The sequence below is a fragment of the Engraulis encrasicolus genome, chromosome 23 (genome assembly GCF_034702125.1).
Source record: "Engraulis encrasicolus isolate BLACKSEA-1 chromosome 23, IST_EnEncr_1.0, whole genome shotgun sequence".
Taxonomy (NCBI): domain Eukaryota; kingdom Metazoa; phylum Chordata; class Actinopteri; order Clupeiformes; family Engraulidae; genus Engraulis; species Engraulis encrasicolus.
Window position 1 is genome coordinate 21,965,466 of NC_085879.1, and position 16,781 is coordinate 21,982,246.

General features: G+C 42.3%; 2 protein-coding genes and 1 long non-coding RNA gene across 3 annotated transcripts in view; 2 read left to right on the top strand and 1 right to left on the bottom strand.

The window, feature by feature from the left end:
• limch1b (LIM and calponin homology domains 1b) overlaps positions 1-9,338 on the bottom strand; it is a 203,988-nt gene extending 194,650 nt beyond the window's left edge. Inside the window, exon 1 of the mRNA XM_063189675.1 lies at positions 8,918-9,338. Within this exon, the coding sequence (XP_063045745.1) occupies positions 8,918-9,040 (123 nt within the window). The 5' untranslated portion in view covers positions 9,041-9,338. The remainder of the gene's footprint in view (positions 1-8,917) is intronic.
• On the top strand, positions 5,056-5,707 carry LOC134439779 (uncharacterized). The gene is made up of 2 exons (XR_010032847.1): positions 5,056-5,237; positions 5,615-5,707. It is a non-coding gene; the product is annotated as an uncharacterized LOC134439779 (long non-coding RNA).
• Positions 9,339-10,698: 1,360 nt separating the features above from the next.
• Positions 10,699-14,098, top strand: LOC134439771 (transmembrane O-methyltransferase homolog). Its single transcript, XM_063189681.1, has 4 exons — positions 10,699-10,811; positions 11,795-12,074; positions 12,411-12,607; positions 13,665-14,098. Exons 2-4 carry the CDS (start codon positions 11,825-11,827, stop codon positions 13,971-13,973), a joined length of 756 nt encoding a protein of 251 aa, XP_063045751.1. The 5' UTR covers positions 10,699-10,811; positions 11,795-11,824; the 3' UTR covers positions 13,974-14,098.
• Positions 14,099-16,781: the final 2,683 nt, after the last annotated feature.

The window sequence follows — 16,781 nt, forward strand, 5'->3', positions numbered from 1 at the left end:
TGGAAAAGTAAACCTGACATCTCAGACAATAGGAGCGGTACAGATGATCTCTCTCTTTAGTTTCCCAAAACAGCCTCTAGGTGGCCGTCTCCATGCAATCAGCCAGTCGGCCATTTGTCATCATGGCGTGTCATAATGAAACTTGAATAAAGGTCCCCTTGGCAACGCTATCAAAACAAATGTCCACACAACACCTGAGCCGGGGAGGATAATGCAGCATTATATTCCGTTATACTCAGCATCAGACATCAATAAAGTAAATAGTAGAGTTTCATCAGAGTCATCTTCACAGCTTCCTTACCATTCTAAGCATAATTATGATCTGATCACAGATCTTTATAAATCTTTATAATAATCTTGTTTCAACTTTCCACTCCCTCGTGGTTTGTCAATGTGAGATAGCCGTCGAGCTGAGCTTCTAAGCCAATTCCACAATACAATATACAATACAACATGTATACAGTGCAGTATCACTAACTCAAAGTGCTTTGAAGATATACATATATACATACACACACATAGCCTACACATTCCCACATTCACAAACCAGCTTTGGAGGCCGCCATGCTGCGCCAATGGTCCGGGGCTCACGTGAGAAAGTGCACACACACACACACACGGACGGACACGCACGGACAGTAATTTATAGTCTTAAAAAAGATTACTCTGGAAGCGATCATAACATAGCCTAATTTCATAACATCAAGACCTAGTCTACTAGCGCAGGAAGACTGTACTTCTACTTATGCAACCCATATACTGTATATTAGGGCTGTAACGATACACTCAACTCACGATTCGGTTCGTATCACGATTTTTGACCTACGGTTCGATACACCCCACGATTTCTGTCACATCAAATCATAAGGTTGTTTTCTGGACTAATGGGTAATAAAACTTTGAAAGGGCGTATCACGATACTGCCTCCTTGTACAGTATCGTGACTCTGTGTATCACGATTTCTCGGTTCGATACAATATCGTTACAGCCCTACTGTATACATATATATAACACAGTACAGTAGTGACCCAATGGGTTTAGAGTAAGGCCTTTGGTTTGGGTTATGTTCACTTTTTCTGGGCTATGTGCATTTTCGGGTCTGGGCTATGTTAACATCTTGATGGAGCAACCCATGCCATGTCCACAGAACACTGTCCTTCAGATTCAGGTTTTTGGCAGCCCATGGAGGTTGCACTCAAGAGGCCTCTCTTCCATTGGACAGTGAGTCAGCACAGCAGGCTGGCATCGTCCCCGAAGGCAACCTGAGCCATCTCATTTTGGCCAGGCAGGTTCATAACAAAACCCTCAGCTCCCACAATGCAACATGCCTGGCAGGCAGTATACAGTGCATTCATACAGTATTACCAGAGATTCTGTGAGTACTCTGGTATTACCTTCACCGAGCCAACACCTACATTTATACAGTACTGTATCCTTACAGTACAATTGCTCTCTATGAATCAAGCGAAAGGGAGTTTTTCCTCACCCCTGATGCCACCAGGGGCCGCACCTGAGCGCCCAATCTCTGTGTGACTATCTATGACTTATGATAGGCCCAGCCACTATGGACCTTACACATCTAAGAATCCTGGTCCTATCCTACGTTGACCTTATGACTCTACATTCTCTGTCTATCTCTTCTTCCTCTGCCTTCCTGCTTTTTCTGCCTCTCCTCTATACCTCTCCTTTTAAATCTATCTCTAACAATGTTTTTTTTCCATTTGTTAAGCACTTTGAGTTACATGCCTTGTATGACACAGTGCTATACAAATACAATTATTATTATTATTATTATTAAATTATTAATTGCTCACTGGTTGAGACTATGTAAACAGCCTTCAGGCCAAAACTGGATCCCACAGTGCAAAGAGCCTAGCAGGCTGCATCGATATTACCTCCATCCATGGAGCCTATAGCACATGATGGCGAAGAACGTATGTAAACAGGCTTTAGGGCCAACACTGAGGTTCAGGAATAGGAGTAGTCCGTCTATGTGTGTCAGTGTCTTGAGAAAAGGGAGTGATACGAGAGAGAGAGAGAGAGAGAGAGAGAGAGAGAGAGAGAGAGAGAGAGAGAGAGAGAGAGAGAGAGAGAGAGAGAAAGAAAGAAAGAGACAGACAGACAGACAAGCAGGTAGAGAGACAGAGTCAGAGACAGAGTCAGAGAGAGAGAGAGAGAGAGAGAGAGAGAGAGAGAGAGAGAGAGAGAGAGAGAGAGAGAGAGAGAGAGAGAGATGTGGAAATAGAGAGATATGCAAGTCATGTCATAACAAAACCTTGAGCCTACAAAAACAGAGGGCACTACCTGTTTGTACCTGAGCTAAAGCAAATAAGGAAGATCTCGCTTTGCCCATGGCAGCTACGGTACAGTACACATACACAGTAAAAAACCTAGTGTTAATTCAACACTTACAGAGTACTCTGGGAGAAAATGCACACTAGAATGTGTTAAATTGACTCTTTGAGTGTTGAATTAATACTGCATTTCTTACTGTGTATGGTTACATTCCAACCAAGGAAGATGGATAGGAGACGTGCTGCTATTCATTAAACGCATCTTTTATGTCACCTTACCTACTTATTATAACCCCTGACTTTGAAGTGGAGGGAAAATCCAAACTCTGGCAGTAAATATGTCACTACACATTGCCAATTTACATACTATGGCTATGACAGAGTGTGTTACTGTACAGTACAGTGCAGAAGGCAAGAAAAACACCTTGTCTGAAAAACACCTTCATGTCGAAAAACAAGACTCCGGGGGTCAAGGATTGATTCAAAAGAATGTGCATTGTCGGAATTCAGCAGTGCATATTTTCCGTCTCGCCCTCCCGTCATTCCAAACTCGCTACATGTGGTGTTTGTCTATATGAACAATTACCTGAGGAGGGGGAGAGAGGAATGAAAACATGGCCGGGTGGGGGGCACACAAGAATAGGACGGAATCCCTCAAGGATCCAGACAAGGGGGGAGAGGATGATTTAAAACAAACACAGACACTCACATCCAAACACATGTACAGCATTATTACACGCACACTCACACAAGTGTCTACTCATGACAAAACATGATAATGTGGGGATATCAGACACAACATATGGAAAAGGTTACCAAAATATTTAAAAAATAGCTATGCCACTGACAATAGTTAATGGGACAAAAAGTTAAGTATTGATGGATTATTGGCACTGCCAAAATGTTTTAATGGCATAGCTTATTCGTGTTACTCTGTGATTTGATCTCCAACATCCATGAGCACCCGACACTGACAAAGATACTTTGACAGACCAAGCAACCAGCCATCTGAAATTAAAGTGTTACTCTGCAATGCGCTAGTAAGGCTTTAGCCACTGAAACCTAAAAAAACTAAATTGCCCCAAGGCATGACCATACAACACATCATCACATACAGTACCTCTTCATTCCAGTCCCATGTCCAAACATCACTGTGTACTACAACCTCTAAAAAGGAGCATCATGTCAACAGCTCTTGGGCCGACCAGGACCCCGTTTCTTGACAGTGTCATTGCTAACCAGTTAGCAACTTAGTAAGTTGCCAATGGAAAATTGCATTGCAACCTAGTAGGTTTCTAACTCAGTTAGCAACGTTGCTGTCGAGAAACGCACCCCAGAGCTTTAATTACCAGCTCTGTTGACGTTTCACCACAGTAGTGACTACTCCCTGTCTGCTTGACGTCGACAACTCAGCCCTGGAGGAGCCACAACATGGCCTAAGGTCCCCCTCTCTCTCTCTCCACAACTAGGGGCTGTGGTGGCCTAATGATCAGGGAGTACCCGGTAGGTCTTTAGATCTGAGGGTTTGAATCCGGTAACACTTTACTTTACGGATCGCTAATAAGGTGTTAATTTCATACTAATTTCTCAGTAATTTCAGTCTAATTTTATGGTAATAACTGCTTGTTATTTGTAATAACAGCAAAATAACCATATGGTTTCCAGTGCAATTACACTATAATTTCTCATTAATAACAGCAAAAATAACCATACAGTTTCCAGTGCAATTATGCTGTAGTTTCTAGTTAATAGTAGGCTAATGGAAACAGCTACTGTGTCATCATAGTAGTTAGGTGGTAGGTATGCCAGTAACTAAACGGTATCAGCCGAAGTAGTTTCATACTAATTAGGCTACATCAGGGCCGTAATGTGCAATATTTCCTCTTCCTATGTTATTGCATAGAAACGACCACCCAAGCATCCTTGTATTATTTCTGCTTAATTACCTTGTAAACAATTGAGTAGTTATATGGAAATAAGATAGAATCAGGGCCATAAAATGCATTATCACCTATTCCACTCAATTTTATGGAAATTACATATTTTCATGGTCTTAAAATGTCTTATTTCTTATTTCCACTCAATTACTTAGTTATTATCATTTTTAATACAATATAGACTAGCCTACTATGAAGTGATTCAAGTACACAGACAAACACATTGTGTGCAAAACTTTATTTATTTTTCCAATCAGTTATGAGATTCATGTTCACTGATGTGAGGTTGTCAATCTGCCACCATCCAGAGGAAGTCCTGTGAACACAAACAAACAAACAGAGAAGTCAACTGCAAGACCTGTTTCACCACGTTTATTTTTTTATGTTATCAATTCACCATCGCTAAATTTGCTTCTGAAATGCAGTACCATGTTAAATGCACGTTGTAAACCTTCCTCAGGCTGACATCGTTGCTGATTTACAAAGGCAAACTCTAGCTAGCACCTAGCTTCAGTCATTGAAAACATGGTGGGCAGAGCTAGCTAGAACTAGTGGTTTCCATGTACCTCTGTAGGCTATGCCATTTCAGCACAAGCACGGCTGATAAGACGTGTTTGCAATGTATACAGTTAAAATCCTTCAATGCTCAGAGACAAAATGAAAGCAGGTTAAAGCTAGAACTACATTAAAAGTTCGTTGTCAGGAAGCTTACCTTGCCTGGCTCTGCTGCACTGAAGTTGAACTAGCTCGCGGTGGCGGCGGCGAGTCCTGTTGTTGCTAGGCAACGAAAGTTTGGTTACTGCAGAACATGAGCGTCCCAATCAGTAATAGCTATACTTCTGTACTTCAAGCACACTCGTTCTAGTTGTACGCTGCCCGCTCTGCTTGCAGTATGGCTCAGAGACGCTGACGTTGTTTAATTGAGTACCCTGACACACAAGGGTGGAGTTTGAGACGCACCACACAGTGCTTTCGCACGCAGGCAGCAACCAGGGTAACTTTCAAGGTGAGCTAAAATGGTCTTGATGTTGATTTCATCCACCTTCAATCGTCGAATTACTTTAGCCTTATGCAAACATGTTTTATGAGTTAGTGTTAGGTTTATGTTTGTTCTGGAAATGAAACGGCATACAGAAGTACCTTTACAATGGAAACCACTAGCTAGCTCTGCCCACCATGTTTTCAATGACTGAAGCTAGGTGCTAGCTAGAGTTTGCCTTTGTAAATCAGCTATGTTGTCAGCCTGAGGAAGATTTACAACGTGCATTTAACATGGTACTGCATTTCAGAAGCAAATTTAGCGATGGTGAATTGATAACATAAAAAAATAAACGTGGTGAAACCGGTCTTGCAGTTGACTTCTCTGTTTGTTTGTGTTCACAGGACTTCCTCTGGATGGTGGCAGATTGACAACTTCACATCAGTGAACATGAATCTCATAACTGATTGGAAAAATAAATAAAGTTTTGCACACAATGTGTTTGTCTGTGTACTTGAATCACTTCATAGTAGGCTAGTCTATATTGTATTAAAAATGATAATAACTAAGTAATTGAGTGGAAATAAGAAATAAGACATTTTAAGACCATGAAAATATGTAATTTCCATAAAATTGAGTGGAATAGGTGATAATGCATTTTACGGCCCTGATTCTATCTTATTTCCATATAACTACTCAATTGTTTACAAGGTAATTAAGCAGAAATAATACAAGGATGCTTAGGTGGTCGTTTCTATGCAATAACATAGGAAGAGGAAATATTGCACATTACGGCCCTGATGTAGCCTAATTGGTATGAAACTACTTCGGCTGATACCGTTTAGTTACTGGCATACCTACCACCTAACTACTATGATGACACAGTAGCTGTTTCCATTAGCCTACTATTAACTAGAAACTACAGCATAATTGCACTGCAAACTGTATGGTTATTTTTGCTGTTATTAATGAGAAATTATAGTGTAATTGCACCGGAAACCATATGGTTATTTTGCTGTTATTACTAATAACAAGCAGTTATTACCATAAAATTAGACTGAAATTACTGAGAAATTAGTATGAAATTAACACCTTATTAGCGATCCGTAAAGTAAAGTGTTACCAATACCTATCCTTACCTCTCCCTACACCTACATCTAGAGGAGGGATTACTGCACGGGCCTACTGGGCCCAGGACCAGGGGCCCAATAGTCAAGGGAGTCATGAAGGCCACCTTTCTATATCTCCTTTTTCATATTGTGTTATAATCACACTTGAAGCAACTCCACATGTATTTTCACTTTTTCTCATAAGACATACCCCCCGATCCCCAACAATATAGGGTCTCTTACGTCTGGACTGAAATCCTGAATCTTTGTGCAAACTAGCAACACCGATGGATGGGGGCCTTTCTTGTTTTCTGACCCTGGGGCCTATGGAGTCATAATCCGTCCCTGCATGTATGGTTGGAGTTCCCCTGTACAAACTAAGGCATACATACATTGCTCCAGGGTCTGTAACCAATGTACTGTACCACTGCACTGTACCTAAATAATGAGTCACACTGGATGTAAGTCACTTTGGATAAAAGCATCAGCTAAGTGTAATGTAATGTCATTTTAGTAGCAGTGGTCTAATGATTTGAGGCAGCGGATCTTCAGATCTGATGGTTGCAGCAGGTTTGATTCCCACCATAACATGATCCCTTACCTCCATCCATGGTTGAAGTGCCCTTAGGTACCAAGGTGTACATTGGTCCAGGGGCTGTAACCAATGTTCTATACCTGAATAATAACTGCGTATACTGTAACTGCACCAATATTTTCCACTTCCATCGGCATAACCATAAGACTTCCATGACACTTAGGGCTTTCGAGTTGCCCCTAGCAAGAAGCAATCATGATGAAGTCAGGAATACATAGTGCAAAATAAGTGGTTCCTACTGTAAGTTGCTTTGGGTTAAAACCGTCAGCAAAGTGTGATGTAATGTGATGCAAGAGGCACCAACTTCCAGAGAGGACCCCCAAGTGGGTGGCACTGCAGCCACCAACCCCGCCCCCTCCCAAACTCACAAGCTTTTGAAGATGAGAATGATGATGATGATGGAGATGAGCTACCGCTAATTCTGACTGCCTGCCCTCCAGCCCTCTAATTGTGATGTATTACCAGGGCTGGATTGGGATAACATTTTAGGCCGGGCATTTTCAGCCTGGACCGGTCCACACGGCATTGAGAGAGACAATGAAGCCTGTGACAAAAAACAAAGCAAATGCCCTGTATGCCATATGACCAGTCCAGTCATGTGTAATGACATAACCATGTGAGACTACCACAGTACACCATCTTAAGGGGTGTGGCGGGACTCACACGCTCTGCCGTGGTTTGTGGGTGATGATGATGAAAGAGATGTGTGTTATAGAAAACCCTAATGGCCTGAACACCGGTTGCATTCTTGTTTAGTAAACACACTGCTCAGTAGTAAACATGACATTACTGTAAACAAAATCTGAAGAAAAGCCAAAAAAAAAGATCTTAACGTGCACTTAGATGACAACAAAAGAGCATCTCTATCACCAAGTCATTACACTTCAAGAAGCACACCTTATTAAGCTAGGTTTGACGTTATTGATACTAGCCAGTTCATCTTTTCTTTAAAAACAACAAGTGGATGATCTACCTGCTCAGTCTAGAAGCCACTCAGGAGAGGTTCTGCACTTTGGGGGAGCTGGGCTGATAGACTACAAGAGTTTGGGCCATAATGTGCATCAATAAGAACATGCATCATCCTCAACTGCACATCAGGACACCTGTTATGTGAAGTGAACTTATTAGGTCATTTGGCATTTATAATCCCTATTTTTTTTCTCATTTTCTATTTGGTTGTACAACTAGTAAATTAAATGTTTGTTTGTACCATCAATGCAAACTGAGACCAATAAACTAATATTTCATAGCCATCAAAGAGATAGTGAATTGCTGTGAGTTGCTGTGATATGGGAATATAAGTCTCCAGGCACAGATTGGAATTTGTTTTATGTCTCCCACTAAGAGTAGGCCTATAAAGAATTTGTTGAACCATGTCCAGTCCAGTCCAGCCTCTCTAAAACCTCATCTGCACAAAAATGTGAGCCATTTCATTTCAGGCTACTGCCTGCGTGCCTGCCTGCCTGCACTGCCTGCGTGCCTATTCTGTGGCTATGGCTCGCTTGGCATGTGGGGGGTCCAACCATGGGGCTGAAAACAATGTTTTCAAAAGCACAATGAGAGAGAGAGAACAGTTACACACAGAGTCAAAGGCAACAGCGCTGGTGGTGAATGCCATGATTCAAATGAGCACCGAACAAAAACCTTGCTTGTCTGCTTATTGTCCACCCCTAATCTGTGAATGATGCGGGGAAACGTCCATTCGTTTTCTGCACGGAAATCTGAATGTTTAGAGCAGAATGAACCTTTGACAAGACAGACCAACGCCAAGAAGAGACGTGGGGAGATATTGTTTTGCGTCACGTTTCAACAGGTGACCACCAGACAAGACCTGCTGATGATATGAACTGTCATGTCTAGATTAATATTGGTGGCGTATCTAGCCCTCTCTCCAACGGATGGTCTCCCCCCAAAAAAGACAGATCATGCTGGCGACACAGGTGAGTCGACTCCGCAATACAGTTCCCTGACGTCAGATTCCTATGAGCTCTCAACGCACTCACCTCGATCCATTTCTGCGCCTCACGGACGGCTGCCTCCGGTGCCGGTTCGGTGTGGTGGTGGTGATGATGATGAGGCTGGTGCAGATGGAGGTGTCGTCCCGCATCCGAGCTCGGGCTGGCCATTGGAAGGAAATGCGGTTCGGGAGAGTTGGGAAATGAATCAGCAACACTCAAAAACACACGCCGTGCCGTGCCGTGCCGTGCTGGACGCACTGCCTCCAAAACACACGCAGTTGGCGCGGAGAGCAGAGAAGCTTCGACTGAATGGCAAAACTTGTGTAGTTTGTCTGGCCGTGTCTGGCTGACTCGCTAGCTCCCCTCTCTCTCCCCTAGACTATCTATCTCCCGGTGCTGTATGTGTATGGTTCCTTGCCGCAGACTCGTGCTGCTCTTGCAGATGAGACGCCCCCCTGTTTCCCAACCGCAGGGACCGACCGTGGCTGCCGACCTGCATTAAGAATCGAACCAATGGCTAAAAATACATGCAAAACCGGAGCGGCTTCAGCGACCAATGGAAAGTGAGCATGGCCGTCCCACATCCAGCAGCTTTGGCACCCCCCAACCACTCTCCTCTTCTCTCTCCTCTCTCCAGAGTACCGGTAGCAGAGCACGTTGATGCTCCCCTCAAACATAGGCCTAACAGTCAGAAAATAACATAGGCCTACTTAAACAAAAGTGTGTCTATAATGTGTACAAACTGCTGAGCTCTCTATAAGGCTAAATAATAACTTTTTGGTGATTTTACTTAATGTGGGTCTGTCATCTCTGGTAGGCCAAATAGCAAAGCCTATGCCAAGACTGAGACCAAAATACTTGAAAAATAAGGTCTAAGTATTAGTATTACTATTATCATTATTGTTATTACTATTAGGCTATTATTATTATTATTATTATTATTATTATTATTATTATTATTATTATTATCATTATTCACTCGTTAGCTAGACACACAATTTACTCCATGATAAAGGAACTCCACTTTCTCATAAACTTCTCTTCTGCCATAGCCTGAAAATTAATAAGGAATGTTGTGATGAGGAAATGGACCACATGACGACAGAAACTCTATAGACTCACTATCTCATCACTGTAGATGAAAATATAGGCTATATGTAGGCCTATCATGTAGACCATTTAGCCTATGGGTAGGCTGCAGGCCTTGAAAGCATACTCTCCCAACCCCTTTATATGTTTCAGGGTTCTTTTTTTCTTACTCCAATGCCAAAGTGTCTCAGAAAACAGAAAGCAGTTGAACTGAATAATAATCTTACTGGCTTCACTTGGGGACCCTTTTTCCATGCTGTTTAACTTTGTATGTCTCTTGTAATTGAAAGATAAATGATGGTGTGGAGAAATCAACTCATTCCAATAGTTTTGAGGTAGTTTGCCTAAACTTCTTATCTTTGTAATGCAGGCTGTCTGAGGGTTGGACTGGCAACCTGAAGAAAGTTTCAAGCTCTCAAGCTCGACTGCCGCCATCTGCTGGACAACTACTGTACTGCAAATATATTTATTCACGTCTCTGTACCTTTAAGGTTTCTAGGTTACACATCAAAAGCTCCTTTGCACTTCCGCAATTTATTCAAGGAAGAAAAGACTCACGAACCACGCTTACCGAGAGGACGAGAGCGCCCTTATTTGTGGTCTGTTTGTTGAAAAGCGTCTGTAGGCCAAGCGCGTGTTCTTGACAGCTGTCATATGCCTGTGGCATGTTTCCATCATTCCACACAGTCTGTGAAGCATCAAGCTGCTTCAGTTGACAGACTACCAGGCTGACACACACCAGGTAGCCTATGTCGAAGACACGTTTTTTTGTGTGTTTATTTCGACATTTGGAAAACATCTGACCGTTTAAAGAACTTTTCTTCCAGAACCAGGCACTGCATTTCAGGAGGTAAGATGCATTCTGTAGCCTACAAGGGGGAAATAGCCTGAAGAGCAGGGTCTAAAAAGTGAAAGAGAGTGCCATTTTCAATACCCTCATTGGTTAGGTTAAGTCTATGGTTATGACCTTTGTTCAAGCAGAAATTAATACACAGACAATACGTTTACCCATTTTAAAAATGTAACCTACGGCCCAACACAGGGGATTAGCCTAGGCCAGCAAGGTGGACTTTGGCGTTAGTTTCTCAACTCAAATCTGTGAACTTAACGTTGACCACATGAATTCAGTTAATTTGCGAAGAATTGCTATTCACACGAAAGTGCATTAGATGGGGGGGCAATCACCATTCAGACACACCGCCATTCCGACAGTAGGCTAACAAGATTGCAACACCTGATGTCCCCGCACCTTGTATGCCTTCCTTGTGCTAGGTATTGTTTAAGGTTAGAAGCCCCCTTTAGCTTGTTTTGTTAGCAAACACTCAAACATCACCTTTCATGTCTTTTTGACATTGTTGCAAGTGTTTACAAGCGCAAAGGAGTGGAGACAATGAGTGCAGCAACTGGTGCAGACTCATCGGCTACATGCCCGTTTTTCCCCCCTGAAATGGCCCAAAATGCAATAAGAAATCAATGTCGGAATGGCGGTGTGTCGGAATGGCGGAGTGTAACCCATTAGATGTAATTGCACGCTTTCAAGATCAGTCAGTAGTGTCACTTAGCCTAAGTTTTTAGCTGCCTCACTTCACTTTGATTTTAAAACTCTACAGACAGAACTCTTGTATTCCACTAGATGGTGCCATATCTAAATGTATCAATCTCCAGTTTAGTTTTAGTGAAATGTCTATGCATTCGTGTGGCTGTTTAAAATGTTTTCTTTGTGTCATGCGTAGGCCTAATAACAAGTCCACTTTATTTAGTATGAAAATATTGTGTTCATTGCTCATTGTAATACATCACTGATAATTAGCCTTTTACCCATTTCGATTTCAGCCATTTCCCCCAAAATCACCGGCTGTGACAATGTCCCTGCTTCTTGTTGCCTCACTGCCAGTGATGGTCATAGCCATACTACGCTATGGGACAAAACTTTTAGGATTCTGCCAAAAACTACTCACCCAAGCCATGAAGCTCACCGGTGGGGCAGTGAGTGTAAGCAAGACCCACGCTTTCATCTTCTCCAACTGCACTCATGGAAAAGTAAACAGTGTGCTGGAGACTTTCCATCTTTACAACAAGACAAATCCTACTCTATGCATCGGCCAGGTGAAAGGTTAGTGCAGACGGAACGTTGTGGTCTTCATTTCTGTAATCTGTGGTTCTCAGTGTTGTCTTGTATTTGCAATTGGTACAAAATGTTACAACCGAGTAACACACACACACATACATACATACATACATACACTAGCTCTCTCTCTCTCTCTCTCTCTCTCTCTCTCTCTCTCTCTCTCTCTCTCTCTCTCTCTCTCTCTCTCTCTCTCTCTCTCTCTCTCTCTCTCTCTCGTGTGAGTGTGTATCTGTGTGTGATCACTCTTTAGTTGATGATTAGTTACTACTACAGCTACACTATTTCCCTCCAGACCAGTAAGATCTACGTTGTGATTGGCAGGCGACTTCCTGGATGAGGTGGTGAGTCGTGTCGCCCCGGTGACGGTGCTGGAGCTTGGGATGCATTGTGGGTACTCGTCAGTGCGGATCTTGCGTCAGCTGGGCCCTGAGGCACGCCTGCTTACTGTGGAGAAGGACCCTGAAACAGCTGACAAGGGAGAAGAAGTCATCTTAGTATCAGGCTTCAAACACAAGCAGGTAAGGTAGCATCTTGGTACAGTGGTAGGCCTACTGTTTTTTCTGCACCTTCTTATTGCAGTCTTCACTGTTTGCTGAAAATGTTCAATTACATCGTAACAACATTGCTCTTACAATACCAAGAGTAAAGTAAGTAATAGATTAAGATGTCATCATCATCCTTTTGGTAACAACAACAGAGACTCTTTTGCAGACACACGTCATTTACTTGTAGTCAGCAATCACTTTGTTATATCAGTAATGGCGATAAAAGACAAACAGGAAGCAATCAACAAAATACTAAAATACACAAAAGTGATATTGCTTTTTAATTGTTTGTTGATTAAGTAGCAACAACAAAAACAGTAAAAAAATAAAAAAAAATAAAAAAAAATGTAGTCCTCTAACAGGTCCACCTCCTAACTCTAGGGTGATCAGAAAGGAAAACTACGTAGTGTTGCTTTAATGAAGTGATGTTACTACATGGACCTTGCACCAAGAGGGTGTACTGTACAGCTTATCAGATAGGTGGCGCTGCTGCTCAATAGATGAATGTTGAACTGGAGCAGCAGCAGTCACCCACATGTCAGCCACCCATGTCGCCATGGCTGCTGCTCAGTCTGTTCCAGACCTTTGTGCAGGGCAGGATATCTCCTTTAACATACAGAGTACGTATATATGTTTAACTGAAGCATTTGAATCGGTCAATATACATGTTTTTCTGCATAAATAACATCTATCCATAAACTACGAATTGGCTCTACTGTGCCGGCTGACCCGGGTTCTATCCCAGCCCTCATCTCTCTCTCTCCCAACTCGCTTCCTGTCTCTCCTCCACCATCTAACCGTCTTATAAAAATGGATTGAAAAGCCCCCAAAAAATACCTAAAAAACAAATACTACTAATTCACTAATACAAATCAAGCCACTAGTTATTTTATATCATGCATCTCTCTCTCTCTCTCTCTCTCTCTCTCTCTCTCTCTCTCTCTCTCTCTCTCTCTCTCTCTCTCTCTCTCTCTCTCTCTCTCTCTCTCTCTCTCTCTCTCTCTCTCCCTCGCTCTGTGCCTCCCCATAGTTCCAGGTGTTGGCCTGTCCATCCTCAGAAGCTATCGCTGGGCTAAAGGACCACCTGGGTGCTAGCCGGCAGCTGGACCTGGTTCTGATGGACCACGGTGTGGAGCACTACCTGCCTGACCTCCAGGCCCTGGAGAGCAGCGCTGCCCTCTCCCCGGGGTGTGTGGTGCTGGTAGTGAACCACATGCCCAGACGGGAGGGGAGAGCCTTCATGGAGCATGTGCAGGCCAGGCCACACCACTACACCCAGCAGAGGCAGCACATGGAGGGGATGATGGAGCTAACGTGGACTGGAGCCTCAGAACTGTGATCAAGGGGAGAGATGGTGACGTGAAAGAAATGACAAAGGTCTTCCTCACACTGTGACAAAGGCTTCCAAATTATTATTTTTTTTGGGGGGGTGTTGGGGGGTTCAGTACCTGCTCTGGTGTGATACGAATACAGTATATAATTTGAACACCTCATGGTACACTAGTATGTAGACTTTCAGTTGTATGCATTTTATACAGTAGAGCTGTTCAGTTTGCTTGATTTTTTTCCATTTTCTGTAGAGTTCCTTTTACCAATAAGTATGTGGCCCAGAGGCTAGGCATAGAAATGTGACTGATTTTTAAGAAATTTAGTTTGGCCTACATGTTTCACAGTTTTAAATACACAACAAGCTATACGATACAAAACAAGCATGTTAACATACGTATACAACGTAAATGTGAATACTTTACAATATAACCACACACACGCACACACACACACATACACACTTTCCTACCTCAACTACCCTGGTCTGGCTGGAAGTGTTCATTGTCAATGTTTACTGTAATGAAATGATAAGATGCTGTGCTGTGTTGTAAGGAAAGGCTCCACGACTGTGTGTGTGTGTGTGTGTGTGTGTGTGTGTGTGTGTGTGTGTGTGTGTGTGTGTGTGTGTGTGTGTGTGTGTGTGTGTGTGTGTGTGTGTGTGTGTACGTCATTTGACGTAAATGAAATTGGTTAACAAATGATTGTTGATCAAAATGTGTTTGGCTACACAAGTTTATTTACATAGTCATGTCTGTGCTTTATAAAACAGCATAAGATGTTAACATTTTCACGGTTGGCACATTATGAAATCAATGCACTTTGCCTGGTTTCACAATGACGTATTATGTCCAAGAGTTTTGTCTGTTTAGGATCTTTTATCTGGAAGTTCTATCTCATACAGCAAGTCAAAAGTCTGCTTCAAATTAAAAGTTTGACATTCCAATGTGCAAAAAAAGAGTTATCAGTACTTTCAAGACAATGGCTTCCAAACTGTGTTTTGTGTGTTGATATTACGATAATATTGAATACTGCTTGTTCAAATATTATATGAACAGTAACAAAGGTATTTACATGGGACAGAAGCCCGTAGGGGGGAAATAAACATTTATATTCGAAAGACAAGAGTGAGTAGTGAGACTACTAGTAAGATTCCATTGTGGTCTAGATGCCAATGGTGTTTTTTTATTGATCTGAAATTATATTCTTAACATCAAATGGGCAATCGACCATTTGCCATTGTACAATTTCTCTGCATTTGTTAACCAAAACCATAGAAGGCCCAGTGAAAATAGACGGCAGGAACAGCATCAATATGTGATTCTGTTGCCACATAAACGTCTTGAGAAGTGTTTTGCCATTTTTGTCGCCTAGAACACTCTGTTATCTCCATTCCAAATGTGACACTCCAACTGATAATGGCATTCTCACAGCCCATACAAGGACGGCGGATGTTCATCTATCACTTCAGGATTCCGATTGAGAGCTCCGTTGTCTCCCAGGTGGCCTTGACCTGTTTGGGCCTAGCCAGGATGCAGTGTGCTCGAGTGGCCATAAGGCATACAGGGCATTTGCCCAGTGGACTGTTGATGATTTTGGCCTGCTCCTCCCCTCAATGTAGTGGTATCAGTCCTCATGCTGCTACAGCTGACCTCTCCGAGTCAGATTTAAATATTCATTTTTGTTGTTGTGGTCAAAATAGCTCGTAATACAGTAAATGACTAAAAATGTTCTCACTGACTTCATTTTCTCTGATAATGCCTGGTGGACCGGTCTTGGCTGGAAATGCCTGGTCTGATGTTTTTGACCCAGTCCAACCTTGGTGTACTCAAGTGGGGAAGGCAGGCAGCCAGGGCCGCTGACAGCTTTTACTGGGCCCAGGACAAAGTCATCCGAAAGGGCCTCCGATCCAATGCATAGAATGTAATGGGGACCCAATTCTAGGTCTGCCCTCTCCCTGGGCCCAGGACAATTGACCCCTTTGTCTGACCCTTCAATTTTATACTTTGACTGTTTAAACATGTTTGGGGATATGATATAGAGGCATTGATTTGACATTAATCTCAAAGCAAAGAGCCTAAACACATGCACTGATGCCACTTTAAAGATGACTGAATATGGTGTGTGATGAATATAAACCCATTTGCATATCTACTGATAATGCATAGAACGGGTCCTGAATTTCTCTGCTGTAACACAAAGCAGAAGCTATTGAGTGAAAAGTTGTCTACAGTACTGTCAAAGACACATTCATCCTCCTAACTACAAAGGTAAGCGGCAAACAAGATGTATTTCTTAAGCCTTTGTGATTTAGTTTGGCCATCCAGGCCTCTTATCATCTGTATCATTACTGTATTTAGAATGACTGACTCAATTGTTTGTAAAAATCTTAACATCTTTTCTATGGCATGTTTTCAGATGCATCCTTCGTGTGTAACTGTCTTTCTTTGTTTGATTCCTGTCATTTTTGGTGGTACGTCGACTGCTGGTAAGTTGGATGATGTTTATGTGTTAATGTGTTACGAGAAACAAATCCCTGAAACTATTATCTGTTTTTTACAACCCTGCCATGCAGAGCCTCCTCTATAATTGGCTTTTTGTTAATAAAGTTGTAATGACCAAGTCTTGATCTATTACTCTCTGTATTGTCATAGCAATAATTATGATGCCTTTTCAGCAAAAAGTGAATGGGATCAGTTTAAGTGGTGATCCAGTTTAAGTGGTATAAAACTGTATAAAAATGTATTAGATGCATCCGTTGGGCTGTTTTACACTTTTAAATAACCAGTTTATCTGTTTTACGAATTCCCTGACAGAGTGG